The sequence below is a fragment of the Rana temporaria genome, chromosome 4 (genome assembly GCF_905171775.1).
Source record: "Rana temporaria chromosome 4, aRanTem1.1, whole genome shotgun sequence".
Lineage (NCBI taxonomy): Eukaryota > Metazoa > Chordata > Amphibia > Anura > Ranidae > Rana > Rana temporaria.
Genome location: NC_053492.1, coordinates 451,899,015 through 451,921,806, shown reverse-complemented (window position 1 = coordinate 451,921,806; position 22,792 = coordinate 451,899,015). Strand labels below are relative to the sequence as shown.

The window sequence follows — 22,792 nt, the reverse complement described above, 5'->3', positions numbered from 1 at the left end:
TGTGAAGAGAGAAGAGTCCCTTCCTGGGAAATGAATCAGTAATCTAATCAAAGTATTTGAGAGCAAAAGAACTACTGCAATCAGCATATAATATTAACTATACAGTACCTTGCAAAAGTATTCACCCCCTTGGTATTTTTCATGTTTTGTTGCCTCACAACCTGGAATTAAAGGGGTTGTAAAGGTAAATGTTTTTTCACCTTAAAGCGGAGTTCCACCCAAAAGTGGAACTTCCGCTTTATCCACTCCTCGCCCCCTTACATGCCACATTTGGCGTGTCATTTTTTTTGGGGGGGGGGGGAGTGGGGGCTTCAGGAGGAGTGGGACATCCTGTCCCACTTCCTCCTTCCGCCGAGGGGCTGCTAAGGCGATACGTCATATCGCCTTTTGGCGGCCCCTCCCTGTAGGCGATCGCCTGGGACACGTGACACACCTGTCCAATCAGATAGCGCAGCGCCGCTCGCGCATGCGCAGTGAGTGCCCGGCCGTGAAGCCGAAAGCTGTCACGGCCGGGTGCCCACAGTAACAATGAGGACGCCGGCCAGAGAGGGGGGGAGAGGAGTGGAGCTCCGGCCGGCGCGTCGCTGGACCGTGGAGCAGGTGAGTGTATGTTTATTAAAAGCCAGCAGCTACACTTTTTGTAGCTGCTGACTTTTAATAAACATTAAAAATGCCTGGAACACCCCTTTAATGCATCCTATGCATTAAGGTGAAAAAACATCCGACGGTACCGCCCCCCCCCTGAACCCCCGTTTTACTTACCTCACCCCTCGAAAGTCCAGCACGCGTCCCAGTGATCCTCTTTGGGTTCCCAGCCTGGCCGTTGATTGGCTAGGCTGGACGGATTGATAGCAGCACAGCCATTGGCTGGTGCTGCTGTCAATCACATCTGATGACGTGGCGCGCCAGGGGGCGGGGCCGAGTGATACAGTCGGCGGCTATGCCCGCTGCTGTATCACGGGAGCACGCCCGCAAAAGCTTTCCACCATGCGAGCTCGCTCGCATGAAGGTGGAAAGCTCTTGCGAGGAGGAGCCGAGACAGCCGCCGAGGGACCCCAGAAGACAGGGTTCGGGGACACTCTGTGCAAAACGAGCTGCACAGTGGAGGTAAGTATAACATGTTTGTTATTTTACAAAAAAAAAAAATGTACTTTAGTGTTCCTTTAACATGGATTGTTTGAGGATTTGCATCATTTAATTTACAGAACATGCCCACAACTTTGAAGATTTTTTTTTTATTATTGTGAAGTTTCACACCAGTTTAGAAATAATACAAACTCTATGTAAGAAAAGATTAATAATAGTAAAGTTCTGTAAAATGCCATGCAATATGGCTACCTGGAGGTGTTCTGTACACAAAATGTGTACAGAACGCCCCCCAGAAACATAATTTCCTGCTTTGTGTGATTGGCTCACTGATTTTCCGAGTAACTACACTAACATACAAGTCAAAAGGGATGCAGACCCTTAAATTTTCCTCATTAGAGCCCTCCAGGTGCAGCAGCTGATTGTGAAACCACTCCCATTATATTCCCATTCTACATAGACATAAACAAACACACAGGAATTGCTTCAGAATAACAAAAAGTAGGAATCTGCAACAAAGTTTGTTAAAATCCTTGTAATGTATATTGATTAAAGTGGAGTTCCACCCTGAAAAAAAAAATTCCTGCATTTTCCTGCAAATTTTTTTTAATTTAATTATTTTTTATGCTCATCCGAAATACCTGTTGCTATGCGGATGTTCCTAATCTGCCTCTTCCTTATCCGCAGTGGGTCTTCTTCCGCATCCTCCTTCTTGTGAATGGGGTGCACTGCCTTCTAGGAACTGTGTGTATCCCAGAGAGCAGCCGCCCATTCACAAAGCGGCGTGAGACTCGCGCATGCGCAGTAGGAAACGGGCAGTGAAGCCGCAAGCTTCACTGCCTGTTTTCCTTACTGATGATGGCGGCACGGGACCTGCAATGATCCAGATCGGCATGAGGGGGGGGGGGGTCCATCATCTCGGGCGCCTAGGACAAGTAAGTGTCCTTATTAAAAGTCAGCAGCTACAGTGTTTGTAGCTGCTGACTTAAAAAAAAAAAATTGCGGGTGAAATCCCGCTTTAACATGAGAGGGGAAGTTACTTTTTAAAGAGGAAGTAAACCCTGATGGGTTTTACTTCCTCTTCATTTCCCTGCAAAGGTAAAGCATAATGAGTTACTATGCATAGTAGCCCATTATGTGTCACTTACCTGTGACTGGCCTGGAGTCGCGTGACGTCACTCACTCGTGTGCACGCGGGAGCGCCAGTCACGGCAGGACCCCCTCTAGAAACGGCACAGTGTGGTCTTTCTAAAGTGCGCATGTCCCGAATACATCGGCGCATGCGCAGAAGACGACAGCATTCGGGGACATGTAAATATCTCCTAAAACGTGTAGGTTTAAGGCCTCGTACAGACTGACCGCTGAAAACGGTCCGCCGAACCGTTTTCAGCGGACATGTCCGCCCGGAGATTCCTGTCTGATGGTTGTACACACCATCAGACAGAAATCCGCGCATACGCGGTGACGAGGCCGCGCCGTCGCCGCGACGATGACGCGGCGACGTGCGCGGCCCTGGAAGTTCAATGTTTCCACGCATGCGTCCAAGTGATTCGACGCATGCGAGGGATGGCGGCCGAGCGGACATGTACGGTGAAACATTTGTCCGCTGCAAAACGGCGGCTGGACAAATGTCCGCTGGAAACCTGTCCGGTTCGCCGTACACACGACCGAACATGTCTGCTGAAACTGGTCCGCGGACCAGTTTCAGCAGACATGTTCGGTCGTGTGTACGGGGCCTAAGAGATATTTCCAGCACCTACAGGTTAGCCTTAATCTTACCTGTAGGTGAAAGTGGTTGTAAAGGGTGTACCTACTTTAAGACTGCTAAAGAGCACTACCATTACAGCCTCTTTACAAACAGGTAATCCTTCTCATTCTTATGACATCTGCTGTTCGAGGTCCACACAACAAGTCCCAAAGGGCCACAAGTTGGACATTAGTGGTTGGAAACACACAAGTGTTCTTAACCCCTTTTATGACAGCCTATACATGGCAGCATAGTAGGTGGATCTTGACGTCTACAAGACACATATATGCATTGTTGTGTTGTTCTGTGATTGTCAGTTGACAATCGCAGAACTGTGATCAAGATGTCACCGTCAGCTCACAGTCAATTACCAACGATCAGGAGCAGTAGGATGTAAAAAAATAAATGGCTGCACATCCAGGAATTCCGATTGCATTTTATTGTTCAAAGTGATAACACCAAAGACACCAACACGAGGTCACGTAGACGCGTTTCACACAAACATCTTGTGCTTAATCATTACTGGTATATTAGTAATGATTAAGCACAAGATGTTTGTGTGAAACGCGTCTACGTGACCTCGTGTTGGTGTCTTTGGTGTTATCACTTTGAACAATAAAAGGCAATCGGAAGTCCTGGATGTGCGGCCATTCCTTTTCTTACAAGTTTCCCATGGAGGCGGGCCGGGGCTGGCACTCTACGAGACATTCCATCTCAGGTTATCATCATACACCTGGAGCAGCGGCTCTTTTTCTTTGTATAGGAGCAGTAGGATGAGCTCCCAATGATGCTATCACAATGGTCATCACCAATGAATAACATTATCACCAATTACAGTGACATATGATCTAGAGCCCCACCTAATGGCCTTGGGTGGCTTGGCTCTCTTATGCCTCGTACACACGGCCGGATGGAGGCTAGACACGGCCGGACTTTCCGAGAAAAAAAGCCCATCTGACTTTTTGTCTCGGAAAGTCCGGCCGTGTGTAGCCTCCATCGGACTTTTTTTGCCGGAAGTCTGACGGACCTTAGATAGAGAATCTGTTCTCTTTCTTTCTGTTGGACTTCCGACAGACTCACGGCAGACTTTTGCACGGTCAAAAGTCCAACTGTGTGTACAAGGCATTAAAGGACCTGCTTCCACTGTCGTATAGGGATTAAACGACACTACTCCAAAATGGAACGTAATGGAACTTTGCTTGGTCCCTCTGGTTTTCAGTAGCTCATGTACTAACATCCATCCAAATAAAAGAGTAGAGGATTTTTGTAACATCCTTTGATCTTCTACTAATCTTGACCTCATTATCAGATACTTAGCACAGCCCTCTGTAAGTATCCATTACATATTGTCGTTAAGTGTCAAAAGCGCCCTGAGGACACTGGTGGGGGTATTGTCTTGACAATCCAGTTGGGTCACATGACGGCGTATAGCTGGGCTGTTTTAGAATGACTTGTTTTAGTTACCGGCAGAAACAGAAATGGCTGCAGTGGAATTAAGAAGAAACATTCGACCCGTATGGAATAAAAAGGTAAGCGATACAATGAACGTTCAATTAGAAGGTATGAGGACAGTCTGACATCGTCGGCTCAACATGGTGATATTGTGATGTGTTAAGCCCCATACACACCATCAGATTATCTGCAGATTTTTGTCTTCAGATTTACCAAAACCATGTAGTACAAGGGCCTGCCTGATTGCATACAAATTGAAACTCTTAAGGTTTGACCTCATATTATATGGTTTTGGTAAATCTGAAGACAAAAATCTGCAGATAATCTGATGGTGTGTATGGGGCTTTAGTGTGTATAATGCAGAGCCGTAAAAAGCCTAACGTAGTAATGTTCTGTGCAACATAACCTGACCACTGACAATCAATACTGACATTGTTTTAGCAGTACAACAAACTCATGTAACGCCGTTCTGTTGAAAAGAAAGTCCAATTTTAATCCAGTTTTTCATCATCTTGTTTCTACATTTGTTCAAATGTCTACAAAGATCCTCCTACTATTTCTTAACCGTCACGTGCCATGCTAGCCCTGCCTTGTTAGAAATCTGACATTAAAGTGATTGTAAACCCTCACCTTGTAAAAAAAAATAACATTTAGCTAGATTCAGAAAGATTTACGCCGGCGTATCAGTAGATACGCCGACGTAACTCTGAATCTACGCCGTCCTAAATTTAAGCGTATTCTGGAAACCAGATACTCTTAAATTAGGCTAAGATACGAGCGGTGTAAGTCTCCTACGTCGTCGTATCTTAGGGTGCAATATTTACGCTGGCCGCTAGGTGGCGCTTCCGTTGAGTTCGGTGTAGAATATGCAAATGCCTAGATACGCCGATTCAGAAACGTACGTGGGCCTGGCGCATTTTTTTTACGTTGTTTACGTATGGCTTTTTCCGGCATAAAGTTAGTCGAACAAATAGCTGGCCTAGTCAATGTTAAGTATGGCTGTCGTTCCCGCGTCGAAATTTGAAATTTTTACGTTGTTTGCGTAAGTCGTCCGTGAATGGGGCTGGACGTAATTTACATTCACGTCGAAACCAATACGTCCTTGCGGCGTACTTTGGAGCAATGCACACTGGGATATGTACACGGACGGCGCATGCGCCGTTCGTAAAAAACGCCAATTACGTCAGGTCACCACCCATTTACATAAAACATCCTCATTTGAATTAGGCGCGCTTACGCCGGCCCCATTTACGCTACACTGCCGTAACTTAGGAGGCAAGTGCTTTGTGAATACAGCACTTGCCTCTCTGATTTACGGGGGCGTAGCGTAAATACGATACGCTACGCCGCCGTAACAATGCGCCCGGCTACCTGAATCTAGCTAATTCAGTTTAAAATAGAAATGAAAGGCAAAACATTTTTGTATAGATATAAAATAAACAGGAGAAGCAGCAGCAGCACACTGAGCTTCACAGTGAATAGCTGTGAAGCGGGGACATGTCAGGACAGGAAGAGAGTACACTGAGTTCCCAACATAGATGGAGAACTGACTACGCTGTGCTCTCCTGCCTAGAGTGGTCAGTTTTTAATAGAGTACACAAATCTTCCCAGCAGCGCCTCTGTTCTGTGTTCCGCCTATCACGGACGTCTTCTCATCTCGTCCGAGGATGAGAAGGCATCTGTGATAGGAGGAACACAGAACAGAGGCGCTGCTGGGAAGATTTGTGTTCCTCCTATCACAGAACACACTGAGGAGAAGGAGCGTCTTTTAAATCATTGACGCTCTCGCAGCACGGAGACCGTACCCGGCGTATAAGACGACCCCCGACTTTGGATGCATTTTTTTGCATCCAGAAAGTTGTCTTATACCCCGGAAAATGCGGTATGTGTTTGAGCTTTGAAGTGCACACCCTAATAATGCAATAGGCTGTGCACACCTATGATTATATACATTCTTGGTGCTATATAATCTGTAATAAATAAATACTTTGCGCCAGTTTGCGAAAAGTAAATATTTTCTTAAATTAATTTACAGCTGAAATCTTTAGGACTTTTTTATCACCCACTTTTGTGGGATACACATATTTTCCTGTTCGTTTTGTTTTTCTATTTTAAATTAGAATGTAGAATGCAAAATACAGTACTTTGGAGACATTAGCCGGTTTTACATGATTATTATTTTGTAAGAGTACAAACATAAAGCAATCCGCCCATTTTGCATATGCTGAAAATACAAATCACTTATGTATGGGTGGACCAGCTCAACTGGGATTGGCAGCGATAAACCATACACAAGCCAGGAATGCCCAAGAACAGTTCAAGCAGGTTTTGTCCTGCCCTTTTATTCGGCAAGGCAATAAACAAACAAAATTAATGCAGGAGAGCTTTCTACAGCAAGTCTATATCATAAGACAAAGCACACCTGAGCATCTAGCTAAACTCTGGTTAGTTCCTGACTATAAGAGTGACCCTTAATGGGTTCCCCAAAACAAACAGACAACCCTTGTACCTTTTTAGTGTTCTATCAGCACTCAGCCCTTTCACTCAGCAGCAGGCTCTTACAACAGAGAGAATAAGAGAGCACTGAGCCTGAGGCTGGGTTCACACTAGTCCAACAAACGCTCCGACATTGGGAGCTCATGTCGCATGACGTGTAAAAATCAATGTTTTCCTATGAGAGCCGTCTTAACTGGTCCGACACAATTCGATCCGACTTTGAAAATGCTCCCTGTACTACTTTTGGTCATACATTGATCCTACTTCAACCCATTGAATATCATTGAAGTCGGACCAAAGTAGTATCCTGTTCATGAAAGTAGGATGGATGTAGGACCAATGTAGCAGAGCAAAGTAGGATGAAAGTAGTGTAGTAGTGTGAACCCAGCCTGAGGCTGGGTTCACACTACTACACTACTTTCATCCTACTTTGCTCTGCTACATTGGTCCTACATTTATCCTACATTGGTCCTACATCCATCCTACTTTCATGAACAGGATACTACTTTGGTCCGACTTCAATGATATTCAATGGGCCTGAAGTAGGATCAATGTAGGACCAAAAGTAGTACAGGGAGAATTTTCAAAGTCGGACCGACTTGTGTAGGACACTACAAGACGCTCTCATAGGGAAACATTGAACACAGAGCAAAGTAGGATGAAAGTAGTGTAGTAGTGTGAACCCAGCCTCAGGCTGGGTTCACACTTGTCCGACAAACGGTCCTACATTGGGAGCCTCATGTAGCATGACGTGTGAAAATCAATGTTTCCCTATGAGAGCTGTCTTAACTGGTCCTACACAAGTCAGTCCGACTTTGAAAATGCTCCCTGTACTACTTTTGGTCCTACATTGATCCTTCTTCAGGCCCATTGAATATCATTGAAGTCGGACCAAAGTAGTATCCTGTTCATGAAAGTAGGATGGATGTAGGACCAATGTAGGATAAATGTAGGACCAATGTAGCAGAGCAAAGTAGGATGAAAGTAGTGTAGTAGTGTGAACCCAGCCTGGGTTCACACTACTACACTACTTTCAGCCTACTTTGCTCTGCTACATTGGTCCTACACTGATCCTACATTGGTCCTACATTTATCCTACATTGGTCCTACATCCATCCTACTTTCATGAACAGGATACTACTTTGATCCGACTTTGTGATAGTCTGACTTGTTCTTTGACCAATCAAAACAATCCCAGAGTGAGATAAATTCCTTTTACTGCTGCTGCGATCACATGTCGGATGTCAAAAGTCGGATCGTTAGGACAAGGCTCCTACTTTGGTCCGACTTCAATGATATTCAATGGGCTGAAGTACAGTACCTGCCGCCGAGAATGTGTTTTTAGCACGACAGCATCGCGCTGATTCTCGGCGACAGGGTGCCGACATCTCGCACTCGCTGGAATAGTAAAAGCACATCCCAGCGAGCGCGTCTAAGGCCCCGTACACACGGCGGAGGAACTCGACGTGCCAAACACGTCGAGTTCCTCGTCGAGTTCTGGGATGAAGCCGCCGAGGAGCTCGGCGGGCCGCCTTCTCCCATAGAACAACGAGAAAATAGAGAACATGTTCTCTATTTTCTCGACGAGCTCCTCGGCGGCTCCATCGAGCCAAAAGTGTACAGACGACAGAGTTTCTCGGCAGAATCCGGGTTTTGACCGAGTTTCTCTGTGAATTCTGCCGAGAAACTCTGTCGTGTGTACGAGGCCATAGAAGCGACGGGGATCCGACTTGGATTCCCGCCAATTCTACACGTGTGCAGCGTTTGGTATGAATCCTGAGGGGGAACTCCCCGCCGGATTGTAAATAAAAATCTGGCATGGGTTTCCCCCTCAGGAGCATGCCGGGCCCTTAGGTCTGGTATGGGTTGTAAGGAGAGCCCCCCCTACGCCGAAAAACCGACGTAGGGGTTCCCCTACAATCCATACTTTATATAAGGGGGCCCCCAGATACCGGCCCCCCACCCTAAGTGAATGAGTATGGGGTACATCGTACCCCTACCCATTCACCTGCAAGAAAAGTGGAATAAACACAAATAAACAACACAGGGTATTAAAATATTTTATTAGTCTGCTCCGGGGCCCCCCTCTCTTCTTTAGCTCTTTCACGAGGGGGGGCTTGCTTCTTTGATGTCTTCGGGTGGGGGCCGCTCTTCTTCCCGCCATCTGGTTCTCTTCCGCCGCCGGGGGGGGGTCGCTCCCCCGGCCGGCTTCCTCTGACGTTTTCCGCGGGGTGGGGGGTGTTTGCCGCTCTTCTTCGCCGCCGTCTGGTTCTCTTCCGCCACCGGGTGGGTCGCTTTTATAAAAGCGCCCACCCCCCGGCGGGCTTCCTCCGACGTGTTCGGCGGGGGGTGGTGTGCTTCTGTCGGCTTCTGTCTTCTTGCTTCTTCTTCTGTCTTCTTGCTTCTTCTTCTGTCGCCTTCTGCTGTCTTCGTTCCTTTAGGTGTTGACACGTCGCTTCCTCCCGCTGCAATGCCGGGTGCGGCGGCTCGCACCGACTTATATAGGCCACCTACGACGTCACAGTCCCATCATGCTCCGGTACCTACCCACGTGGGTAGGTATCACGTGGGTAGGTACCGGAGCATGATGGGACTGTGAGGCCTATATAAGTCGGATGCAAGCCGCGCACCTGTCATTGCAGCGAGAAGAGCCGGCGTGTCAACATCGGAAGAAGGGAGAAGAAGAGAAGAGAAGAAGAAGACGTCACAGAACAGCGGCCTGAAGGGAGAAGAAGAAGACGTCACAGAACAGCGGCCTGAAGGGAGAAGAAGAAGACGTCACAGAACAGCGGCCTGAAGGAGAAGGCACCGGACAGCGCGAGAAGGCGCTGAGTCAACAGCGGAGAGCGGCGAAGATAGAAGAAGACCCCCAGAGCGGAGAAGACCCCCCGGAGAGCGGAGAAGACCCCCGGAAAGCGGAGAAGACCCCCGGAGAGCGGAAGAAGAAGCCCCCCCTGCTGAAAGAGCTAAAGAAGACAGGGGGGGCCTCCGGAGCAGACTAATAAAATATTTTAATACCCTGTGTTGTTTATTTGTGTTTATACCACTTTTCTTGCAGGTGAATGGGTAGGGATATTCACTTAGGGTGGGGGGCCGGTATCCGGGGGCCCCCTTATTAAAGGGGGCTCCCAGATTCCGATAAGCCTCCCGCCCGCATACCCAGACAACCAACGGCCAGGGATGTCGGGAAGGGGCCCTGTCCTCATCAACATGGGGGCAGGGTGCTCTGGGGTGAGGGGGCCCCGCAGTGCGCCCCCCTGCCCCAGAGCAGCCACCGCTCGCTCGTCCCCATTCCCTTCCTGGCCGGCCGGGTAGCGTGCTTTGGATACGGGTCTGGTATGGATTGTAGGGGGACCCCCTACGTCGGTTTTTCGGCATAGGGGGGGGGTCTCCTTACAACCCATACCAGACCTAAGGGCCCGGTATGCTCCTGGGGGGGAACCCATGCCGATTTTTTATTTAAAAATTGGCGTGGAGTTTTCCCTCTCAGGAATGCATACCAAATGCCGACGCTAGAATTGGCGGGAATCCAAGTCGGATCTCCCGTCGCTTCTATGACGGCTTTGTCTCTATCGCGGCTAGCCAGCTCGGCGCTGGCTCCTGCGATAGGGCTCGCAGGTGGTCAATATCGCCGAGAAAGGGAGCGAGATTGACACAATGTCGCGGTCACCCACTGTAGGATCAATGTAGGACCAAAGTAGTACAGGGAGCATTTTCAAAGTCGGACCGACTTGTGTAGGACCAGTTAAGACAGCTCTCATAGGGAAACATTGATTTTCACACGTCATGCTACATGAGCTCCCAATGTAGGACCGTTTGTCGGACAAGTGTGAACCCAGCCTCCGTCAGCACACATACATTAAATAAAGGCTTGTGGACAGCTGGAGCCAATAATGAGGTCTGGCTTCCAGGTGAGATGTGGACCTAGAAATTGAGGCTTTATCCCATACAATGCTCTACAATGCCTCTAAGGTCCAGGATTCTATGAAAACAAATAGATAGTTTTTTCCACGTCAGGCACATACCCTAGAAGACAGGTGTCAAATACAAGACCCGCGGGCCAATTTCGGCCCTCGCCGCAGCTGCAGGAGAGCTCCAGCCCTCCTCTGTTCCTCCTCCAAACCCTTACTTTCTGTTTTCAAGTAATGCATCCAGCTTCTTTCCAGCAGCAGCATAAGGAAAGGGGGGTGCATTGTAATGTAAGGGAGAGTGGGGGGACTCAACTTCTGATGGTGGGGTGACTTTTTTTATCTAATGTAAGGGGAGGGGATGCGCTGGACATCTAATCTTGCAGATACAACCGGTCCTTTTGGGAACAATCATAATGCTGATGCAGCCCATGATGAAATTGAGTTTGACACCCCTGCCCTAGAACATAACAAGAAGTACCACACAGTTGAGCCACAGGGAGATAGTACCACAATAAATACAAAAGACAAGGAAATCTAAAAATGCTAAAATTTAATAACATACAATAAAGCAAATAGAATAAACAAACCTCCACCTTCCACCATCTGAAAAGACAACGTTGTCTATAGCAAATAACATCTAGACACCATCCATGCATCCACAATCCACATATATCACCAACATATCATAATGTGTACAGTATTAGGTGTGGCATTGAAAATAATACTATGGCAAGCACCGGCAACTGGATAGCCCAGCAAATCTGCCGATAATAGAGTGGCAGTCAAATGCAATAACTCAAATATCCAGAGGGCTATAGGCCATGGCTGGAAAAAAATGTGCCACATAAATGTGTGTCGAGCTATCCTTGGAGGGCCGTGAAGAATATTTGCTGGTGTCACATAAACACATGAGCCGAACTCTAAGCAGATAGAGAGGATGATAGTCAGACATCTAATGCAAGCTGTAGCATTAAGGAGTGGCGAGCAACCAGGAGTCAAGCATCAAACATTCATATTTATATCTGCCATCAACCAGTGGTATAGCCGCAGGGAGAAAGACAAGATGTACAGTACTGGTTCACTGCATAGGTACATTTCCTGGTGTCAGCTTGTAGCTCCGTGGTAGCGATGTGAAGTTGATATGTGTGACAAGTCCAGGCTCCCGACAACTCTCCTTGTGGCAGCTCGACAGCTCGGATACGTATCCGCCGGCTACTGACTGTCTTGTGGCCCGGTGTATGTCAGCTTAGAGGGGCTCCGATAAGCCTACGGTCCGACACTATAGCTCCATACCCATGGGCGTCTGCAGGTAGGGGCAAGGGGGGTCAAGTGTCCCCCCCGGCAGGGCTGGTGCTACCTATAGGCAAGTGTGCATATCAATCAGGGGCGCCGTGCGGCATGTCCCAGGGCCGTCACATACACAACATGGAGTGTGTGTCAGAAGTTATGGTGTTTGCGGGCCCTGAGTTGGGGGAGGCAGTGCGCCCAGTAGATGGAAATACAAAGCTCTCCCGCAGCTGCCTGTTACCTTTCACTTTCCTGCAGACAACGTCTGCTAATGCTCAGCCGGACCAGATCACTAAAGATTTATCTCCTCTCCTCCTCGGCTCGGACTGCCGGCTGTGTGTGCTCTGCCTAGACATGTGTGAGAGGCCCAGCGCTCCCTTCTAGATAGGGGCCCGTGAACATCCACTGCATGGGGCCCCAGCCTCATCTGAGCTGCTTGGCATGTACAGCAGTTGTTGGAGCCTTCCATTTGCCTTTCTTGGGATTAGTAATCCATTTAATTCTCACTAATGTCATCTGAAGCTTGCAATATAGAAATTGACTGGAGGGGAGTTCTCCATGCTAATGATTGTGTGTGTATGGGGGTATAATGTATCTGGGTGTATGGGGGTGTAATGTATATGTACTATGTCCACAGTCTCTGACCATCTCCAGTACTACGTCTGCAGTCTCTGACCGTGATGACTCTGTCAATAAGGGGCGGAGCATGGGTGACCTTAAAACTATGCCCCCCTCTGAAAAAAGTTCCATACCCACAGTCCTGCAGTCATATCCATGCCATGGAAGCCCGATAGCTGTGAAGCCAAGTGAATGCAGGGGACAGTGTCAGACGCACAAGGGCATGACATCAACGCGTTTCACGGGAAGTCCCCAGCTTCCTTGTGGCTCAACTGTGTGGTACTTTGAACTGTATCTCTTGTCTTGGTACAGTTCCATTATATGCTGGCCCTTACCACCTATTAGGAGTGAGTAGATGAGTATCAAACAGTACTGTTTTGCACCCCTTATATATATTTTGGCTCCCGACCTTTGTTTTGTAAATTTATTTTAGGGGCTTTTCCGTAAAGATGAAATTTTCTATCTCCATCTGAATTGTGGAATTATAATTTCATATGTAATACAGTTGCTCATCATCTAAAACTGGCGTCTCTAAACTGCGGCCTGGGGGCCAGAGGCGGCCCTTTTGCTTGCCTTTATCTGGCACTGGGGGACTGGGGCAGGGCTGGACTGGGACTTCATCCAGACTGGCCCACTTTGACAGGTCTCTCCCATGGTGGCCGGACAACTCCCGCACCCCCCCCCCCCCCGGCCACCCAAGCCCCCTCTCCCCCTTCACTAGCCACTAGCCGTTCTACTTTATTAGAGTAAAATGGCTGGTACTGGTACTCTTATAGGCAGTACCAGTGGGGAAGCTAGACATTATTTCACCCGGGGCAAAGAATCAGTTCGGTGCCCCCCCCTTATGGGACAAGATTAGGCAGAAGTGAGAAACTCCCAGGCCATAGCTGTTGAGTCAGCTGTCTGTCCCCTCCCCCCATATTCCTCTGTCGTCCCCCCTGCTCCTCTGGTCCTCCCCCTGCTTCTTTGTTCCCCCCAGGTAATCGCTGCGGGGAGGGAGAGACAGAGGAGCGGTGGGGGGCGGCAGGCTGCTGTCACTGAAGCCGGCCCACTGAGCCATCGGCCCACCGGGAAACTCCCTGTAGTCCCAATGACCAGTCCATCCCTGGACTGGGGCACTGTTCATCCCACTGATATGAGACATTATTCTGCCCTCTGACACCATGAATGAGGCATAATTCCTGCTACTGACATCAACAATGGGGCACCGTTCCTCCCCCTAATACCAAAGATGGGGCACTGTTTACTCCCACTAATGCCAGAAAAATGTTATATTCCCGCTGGCCACAGTTCGGCCCCCTTAAAGTCTGGAGGACAGTAAACTGGCCCTTTGTTTAAAAAGTTTGGAGACCTCTGATCTAAAAGGAAAGCTATCACTGGATCCTGTCCCGATGTGTATTTGTTTCAGTTGTTGGGTGTTTAGGTTCAAACACAAACGTGTTTAGGTTCAAGCTGTTTGCGTGCCTGGGTGTGATTGTTGTGAACTGAAAGTCAGAATTACAGATATGAGTGGACTTCATAATTACACTAGAATGTGCTCCTGGTAGGGTTGCCACCTTTTCTTTAAGTCAAACCCGAACACTTCAGCGTCGCACAGCAATTTTTTTTTCATAGTATGCATAGACAAACTATGCATAGTTGTTGCTATTAAATAACATTTATAATCATATGAAGTTAATCAGAAGAGTCCCCCTTTACATCAGAGTTCACAGAGTCACAGATCTGAATCCGCAGAGTGCCCTTTCACTGTAAGGCGGGACTCTGCAGACTCTGATTTAAGGGAGAACTCTGGGGACTCTAACATCAGGGATGCTCTGGTGTACGGAGAGGACTCTGATGTAAGGGGGAACACTGTGGCCTCTGGTGTAAAGGGGAGCTCCGATGTAATAAGTGCTCTGAGAACCCTGATTTACCTTAGCATACTCACTTAGAGGCAGGAGAGAGAAGGGGGTGGGGGGGGGAGACTTAGTCCGGTCTGAATAATGTGTTCGTGTCTCAGACAGTCTGAAACCCAGATGCATGATTCCAAACCCGAACTGTATGGGTGAATCCCGAACAGGTGGCAACCCTAGCTTCTGGCATCTTGAAGACAAAGATTGTAGGTAGTTATTGATGGAAAATGCATACCAATCTACACCTTTATTTAGAAAAACACCAACATGTCCCTTGGATTGTTCATGGTAGAATACCAAACTGCTGCAGAGCACAAATGGATCCATAATTTGATGCGGTTGGTTTTAGTTGAACTCTTTGTTGTGTCCTTGTCTACAGGATCAGGATCTGGACAGACAGAAGAAAAATCAGTTTACTGAACGAGATGCCTGGTGGTTACACTCACTTAGGGTAAGGTTATAGCATGTATGTATCGTGTATCCCTGAAAACAAGACCTACCCCGAAAATAAGACCTAGTGTTATTTTCCAGGAGGGCTGCAATATAAGCCCTACCCTAAAAATAAGCCCTAGTTTAAAATGCTTGTAAAATTCTATAATACACTCTATTACAGTAGTACATAATGTACTGTGTGTGTGTTTCTGTAATTGAGTGGGTTATAGGATTTTACAAGCATTTTAACTCAGGGATTCCTGTCAGGCAGGGAGGGAGAGAGGGAGAGAATACAGCACATTGCATAGTAAGACCTACCCCAAAAATAAGCCCTACTTTGTCTTTTGTTGCTAAAATTAATATAAGACCCAGGCTTATTTCCGGGGAAACACGGTACTATAATTATAGTACCCAAGTCCATTTTTCTTACCTGTCCTATTTCTTTAGGCTTATAACTTGTTTGAACTATTCTGGTATCTCGAATTCTGGTAACTTTCTAAGTTATATATTAAAAATTACTTAATTATCAACAAATAGGGCTAGTGTAATACTTTTTTTTTCTCTCTTCTCTTTTACACTTACCGTATTTATCGCGGTATAACGCGCTCTGGCGTATACCGCGCACCCCCAAAGTGGCCCCCAATCCCGTGGGAAAAAAAGATTTTTTGTTTTTTTGTACTTACAGTTTTGATGTCTTGCGCGGCGTCCATCTGTGGCCTCGTCGGTTCCGGCGTCCTTCTGCGGCTTCGGGTGTCCTCTTCGGCGGGTCCGGCGTCCGTCTTCGGCGGGTCGGGCGTCCATCTTCGGCGGGTCCGGTGTCCATCTTCGGCGGGTCCGGTGTCCATCTTCGGCGGGTCCGGTGTCCATCTTCGGCGGGTCCGGCGTCCTTCGGCGCCGTCCTCCCGCTCGTTTCCCGCCACGACTTTGAATACTGCGCCCGCATATAGCGAGCGCAGTACACTCGTGAATCTTCGGGCAGGCTCGGGCGCCTCTCGCACTGACGTCCTGTACGCTCAGGACGTCAGTACGAGAGGCGCCGAGACTGGCCGAAGATTCACGAGTGTACTGCGCTCGCTATATGCGGGCGCAGTATTCAAACTCATGGCGGGAAAGCGGGTATTGGCGTATATCGCGCACCCACGATTTTGCCCTGATTTTCAGGGCAAAATAGTGCGCGGTATACGCCGATAAATACGGTAGTTGTGACATGACGCTACTTGTATATCAAGACATCGCTTGTATATAAAGTCAAAATGTATTTAAAATGTTACTTGTCTTGCAAAATGCTCTCAAACCAAGTTACTCTCAAACCAAGGTTTTACTGTACATACACTTTAAAGAATATGAATGGCAATTGCTTAACCGGTTAAGACCCCGACCATTATGCAGGTTAAGGACCTTGCCCCTTTTTGCGATTCGGCACTGCGTCGCTTTAACTGACAATTGCGCGGTCGTGCGACGTGGCTCCCAAACAAAATTGGCCTTTTTCCCCCCCCCATAAATAGAGCTTTCTTTTGGTGGTATTTGATCACCTCTACGGTTTTTATTTTTTGCGCTATAAACAAAAATAGAGCGGCAATTAAAAAAAAAAACTGAATACTTTCTCATACAAGCAGCTGTGGGTGTGGCTTCTGTGCTCTTGGCACCAATAACAAAGAACACAGGCTGCATTGGCTGCATCACAATGCCAACCCTGTTCTATCGAGAAGTATAGAAAGGCATTGGCTGCTGCTGATGGTCAATGTCACGCAGGGCCGGTACAAGGAGTGGGCAGGAGGGGGCGGCTGCCCCTGGCGCAATGGTTTATTGCAGGAATGGGGGGACACCCTGACCCTAACCCTAAGGGAAAGGGGGCACAGTTTGGCAACTTTGCCCTGGGCACTGGATGACCTTGTCCCGCCACTGATGTCACGCATCCAAGAAGTGCCCATAAAGATATTGTCAGATAGGAGTTTACAAAGGTGCCCTGCATGCAGACCATGGAGCTATAATGAACAGGAAAAATGAAGTCGGGTCAGGATCCCCTCTGCCAAAAATAGCTAAACAAAAATCTAAAGTTCTGCTTTAAGACATACAAAATGTTACCAGAAGACAAAGATCTGATGATTTTTGTTTTTTTGCATGCACAGCTTATAACAATGTGTTGTTTGTGTTATAAGGAAACCCCCCATCCCGGCGCTTATGACCTTCGTGACTTCCTACAAGATGCAAAGCTTAACCCTGTGCAGGCGTCTTACAGCTTCAAAGGAGAAGGACGTAAAAAGCCTCTGAACCTGCCCGGGGCTGGAGAAGTTCTGTTGCCAGGCTGCTACAAGTTTCCTGAATTCGGTGATCTGGTGGAGAAGATCCCACTTACCTATGCATTTCGGAACACCCCTAGAAATGCTGTACAACTAGGGGTTAGAGATAAGGTAACACATACAGGCAATCGGTGTCCTTAATCAAATGTTGTATGTGCTGGAGTAAGTAACAGAAACTGTTGAAAGATTTCCTATTTCCTCCTGTACCAGTTATAACTGGAAATTTTATATATAGGGCTAGATTTAGACCTTGGAGGGCCCCGGGCACTTCAGGTTCGGGGGCCCCTCATACACAGAGTTGGTTTAAAGGGGTATTCCACATTTTTTTTTTAAGTTTATTAAAAGTCAGCAGCTACAAAAAGTGTAGCTGCTGGCTTTTAATAAACAGACACTTACCTGCTCCACGGCTCCAGCGACGCGCCGGCCGGGGCTCCGCTCCTCGCCCCCCCTCATTCTTAGTGTGGGCACCCAGCAGTGACAGCTTTCGGCTTCGCGGCAGGGCACCCACTGCGCATGCGCCAGTGGCAGTGCGCATGCGCGAGCGGCGCGGCGCCGTCCGGTTGGACAGGTGCTCGCCTACAGGGAGGGGCTGTGAAAAGGCGATTAAGCTAATCACCTTTCCAGCCCCTCGGGGGAAGGAGGAAATGGGACAGGAAGTCCCCTTCTCCTGAAGCCCCCACTCCCCCCCAAAAAAATTACATGCCAAATGTGGCATGTCAGGGGGCGAGGAGTGGGTTAAGCGGAAGTTCCACTTTTAGGTGGAACTCCGCTTTAAATTCTCAATGACAGACATACAATTCATAAACACCTATATATCAGGCCAATTCTGGCATTCCCTTCTTGCCTTTTAAAAAACATAATTTTATTGCTAGAAAATTACTCAGAACCGCAAAACATTATGGGCTGGATTTACATACATCGGCGCATTGTTATACCGATGTAGCGTATCGAATATACGCTACGCCGACGTAGCGCAGATCGGCGAGCACAGTATTCACAAAGCACTTGCTCCCAACGTTGCGCTGGCATAACGTAAATTCGTAAGCGCAAGCCAGCCTAATTCAAAGTAGGTGGAAGTGGGCGTGATCCATTTAAATGATGCAAATGATGGGCTGAACGAACGGCGCATGCGCCGTCCCGTGGACTCGTCCCAGTGCGCATGCTCAGAATCACAGTCGAAAATACTCCCTAAGATACGTCGAATCACTGCCTACGACGTGAACGTAACCTACGCCCATCCATATTCACGTACTACTACGTAAACGACGTAAAATACGATGGCTGTTCCCTGGTCCATACCTTTGCATGAGTTGCGCCTCATAGATGGGGAATAACTATACGCCGGACGTAAGCCTTATGTAAACCGCATATATTAATGCGCCGGGCGCAAGTACGTTCGTGAATCGGCGTATCTCACTCATTTGCATATTCAAATCACAAATCAATGGGAGCGCCCCTTGCGGCCAGCGTAAATATGCGCCCACGATATGACGGTGTAGGAAACTTACGTCGGTCGTAGGAAGCCTATTTTCAGGCGTATCTTGTTCTGTGGGCATGGCGCACAGATACGACGGTGCACATTTACACTTACGCAGCGTATCTCGAGATACGCCGACATAAGTGCTACGTGAATCCGGGCCTATATATATACTTTTAGCAGAGACCCTAGAGAATAACATGGAGTTGATTGCAAATTTGTATGTCACACGGTATTTGCATATTGGCGTTAAACTTTGGTACTTAAAAATCTCCATAGGCGTTGCTTTAAAAGTTTTTACAGGATACATGTTTCGCGTTACAGAGAGGGTCTTGACCTAGAATTATTGCTCTCACTCGAATGTTTGCGGCGATACCTCACATGTGTGGTTTGAACACCATTTACATACGCGGGCACAACCTGGTACGTAACCGTTCACTTCTGCATGTGAGCACAAGGGGACAGGGTGCTTTACATTTTTTTTTTTTACACGGTTCCTTTAAAAAAAATAATAGGTAATAGGAATAGGGCACGACAGGTCCTCTTTACAGAGAGATCTGGAGTCTACAAGTCCCCACATCTCTCCTCTATATTGGAAAGTCTCAGATAAAAAAAAAACATCTCAGTTTTCCCAGCAAAAAAAAACAGCTGATGGCGCTGGAAGTGACTTCATGACGTCGCTTCCGGCTTTCAAGGGTCATAGAGATGGTCGGGGACCATCTGGTCCGCAGTCAGCTCTATGGTAAACCACCACTGCCGGCGGATTCCTAGTCATAGCGCTCTATGGGCCAGATTCACAAAAGGGATACGACGGCGTTTCTCCTGATACGCCGTCGTATCCCTGTTTCTATCTATGCGACTGATTCATAGAATCAGTTACGCATAGATATCCCTAAGATCCGACAGGTGTAATAGTTTTAGTACCGCGGCCGCCGCTGGGGGGAGTTCGCGTCGTAAACCAGCGTCGGGTATGCAAATTAGGAGTTACGGCGGATCCACGACGGTTTTTCGCGTTCGCTACGTCGCCGCTAGTCTAGTTTCCCGTCGCAAAGTTAGACTTTTTTTTGGTGCCTTAACTTTAGTCAGCAAGTGTATTGCTGTCTAAAGTATGGCCGTTGTTCCCGCGTCGAAATTCAAAATTTAACGTCGTTTGCGTAAGCCGTCCGGGAATACGGAAGTACGCTACTCGCGTCGCCATTCAAAAAAATGACGTCACGACGCGCAAAGCACGGCGGGAGTTAGGAAATGGAGCATGCGCAGTAGGTCCGGCGCGGGAGCGCGCCTAATTGAAATGGCACACGCCCATTTGAATTGGCCCGCCTTGCGACGGAGGCCGCGGGCGTAGTTTTCATTGCAAGTGCTTGGTGAATCAGGCATTTGCGATGAAAAATTGCGGTGGTGTAACTTATCTAGGATAAGTTACGCCGCCGCGATTCTACGTGAATCTGGCCCTATGTGTGGTTTGCATGAGCTGCCAAACTTTGGTTTTAAAGAGTACACAATATACTGGTCCAGAGTAAAAATTTTACAGATGACGGCCAGCAAAATATTACTTTGCAAGCAACATTTAATAAAGTAATCTTTTTATTACTATATATTTCATATTATTTTAATATTGTTTATTTTTTTATTATTTTATATAATGTTTTATATTGTTTTATAATATTTTTGTATAAAAGGGTGGTCCCTTCTGTTGGGGACCCAGTTGCCCCTTTTGAGCCCTTATAAATGCGACACTGGTCACTAGGACATGTAAAGAGGATACATTTCTCCAAAGGGAGCACAGACAGCAATAAAACCTGGTAGGATTTCAACACTTCTCTACTTTATGTATAATGTTTTGGGCAGGGCATTTTTTCTCAGACAATAGGTGCTGGAACTCCCCTTTTCCGAGTCACCCTTTTTCTCCGCCCTCTACCCACCTCCCAGTACCTTTTAGACAATAGAGGACCAAGTATCAATTTGTGGTGCTAAGGAATTTGTACATAATTTGGTAATGATATCAAGAAGGGCAGTAAAATAGATCCCCTGCAGCGATCAACAATAGATCCCCCTAACAACAATGGACGTGATGCACATACCCCAGAACACGTCGGGAATGACCCAGCAATGCCAGAATTTCAACCCAGCAGTATCCTACATGCCTTAAAGTACAGGGTTTTGGGCTAATATGAGTTCAGAAGTTTATGTATTGGATCTGATGTTAAAGTGGAGGTTCACCCTCCAAAAAATTTCTGACATCACATGGAGTCGAGCCATCCTACCGACAGAATGCCGGTGTTTTTTTTTTTCTCAGCACATACCTCGTTATCACGATTTTCACCCCCCGGCAATCCCGCGGGACTGGGCGTTCCCAAGCACTGCCTGTGATTGACAGGCTTCCGAACGGCGCATACTGCGCGTCACAGGTTGCCGAAAAAACCCGAACGTCGGTGCGGCTCTATACGGCGCCTGCGCACCAACGTTTCGGGTTCTGTCCGCAACCTGTGACGCGCAGTATGCGCTGTTCGTAAGCCTGTCAATCACAGGCAGTGCTTGGGAACGCCCAGTCCCACGGGATTGCCGGGGGGTGAAAATCGTGATAACGAGGTATGTGCTGAGAAAAAAACACCGGGAATTCTGTCGGTAGGATGGCTCGACTCCATGTGATGTCAGAAATTTTTTTGAGGGTGAACCTCCACTTTCATTTTTTTTTTTTTTTTTATGGTTGAACTGGATGGACTTGTGTCTTTTTTCAACCTGACTAACTATGTAACTATGTTACTACTATCTAAACTTCTTTCTTCTAACTTCAAACCATGGTCGTATGTCCTCTTCAGCTCCCTGCCTGTTTCTCTTGAACCCTTTGCTGCTCCCACGAACTTCCTATTAAAACTATGCCTTTGCACTTCCTGTTTGTCAGATTATTGTGCTGTCTCCAGGCAATATCTCACTCTTGTCACTCTTGCTGTTATTTGTATCTTCACTACCACTTGTTACAAACCTTGGGCTTGTTCCTCGACTATTCTTCTGCTTGATTCCTACCTGCTATATCTGATATTGCTCACCTTCTAGTGGGGTGATCATGAGGACTGCAACCTGGTACTAAAATGCAGCAAAACCCATCTCCACCATCAAGAGCTCTGGTGAACACCAGGTAGCAGTTTGACTCCGGAAGTTGGGTGAGCCTGTGTCATCCGCCAGGGTGTTTGTGGTCCAGCTCTATATAAAGCTCTTCCTGGTCAAATGGATACATACATTTGTTATCTGGGCAGTCTTCCCACAATAAATATTCAGTAGTGAACATAGTAAGCTTGAATAGCCAGGGTTATACGCAGCTGCACCAATTTTTCTACGCCAATATTGCATAGTCCTTTGCTTCCACAGGTTCCCAGTTATAGTAGGCCTTTTGGGACTCTCCATAATATAATGGTGCCACCAGTTCTTTAGACCAACTTTCGCTTTGACCTCAGGGTCATGATCTTCAATCACCTTTATCAATATTCAGCTTACTTGGAAAGCTTGAGGTTGGTCTTCAAGGCTCTATTGCAACAGATCTCTTTGTCAAGTTTGTTGCAATTGTTAATTTGCCCGTTTTTGTGTGACATTTGCCTGCTGTTGATTGGCATTTGCTGTTTCAGCAACTCTTCCATGCTGGCCTTAACATCTGTTTACACAGATGCCCGCATCCTCCACCATGTGTGAGAGATTACCTTGGCAGAGGGGTGTGTGTTACTCCCTGGATGAGTTGACAACACTTTAAACAGGCACAACAGTGACAGTTCTCAGTGAAACACTTATGCAATTTATTTACACAAACTATATACACTATGTACAGTGCAGAAAAAAACAACAACAGGAAAATAAAACCTTGCCGCTTGGCATCATAAAAAATTATGTGGTCCATGGCACCATCAGTAATTGGCCTTCATCTCGAATTTGGACAAAAAGAAAGAGAATTTTGGTCAGGGGGACTTTGAATGAAGCCAATCATTATATAGAGTAGGCACATAGGATATAAAGCACAGTATATGAGTTTATTACTTTACTTTAAATGAGAGATGTATACCAAAAAGCAGTCATTGCAAAGAACATTTTACTATACCTTGCAAAAT

The 22,792-nt window shown here is 47.3% G+C and overlaps 1 protein-coding gene across 1 annotated transcript in view; it reads left to right on the top strand.

Annotated features, from left to right (window-relative positions):
* The first annotated feature begins 4,262 nt into the window (after nt 1-4,262).
* STPG4 (sperm-tail PG-rich repeat containing 4) overlaps nt 4,263-22,792 on the top strand; it is a 123,623-nt gene continuing 105,093 nt past the window's right edge. The window contains exons 1-3 of the mRNA XM_040351574.1: nt 4,263-4,362; nt 14,869-14,940; nt 17,081-17,332. Of these exons, the coding sequence (XP_040207508.1) occupies nt 4,312-4,362; nt 14,869-14,940; nt 17,081-17,332 (375 nt within the window). The 5' untranslated portion in view covers nt 4,263-4,311. The remainder of the gene's footprint in view (nt 4,363-14,868; nt 14,941-17,080; nt 17,333-22,792) is intronic.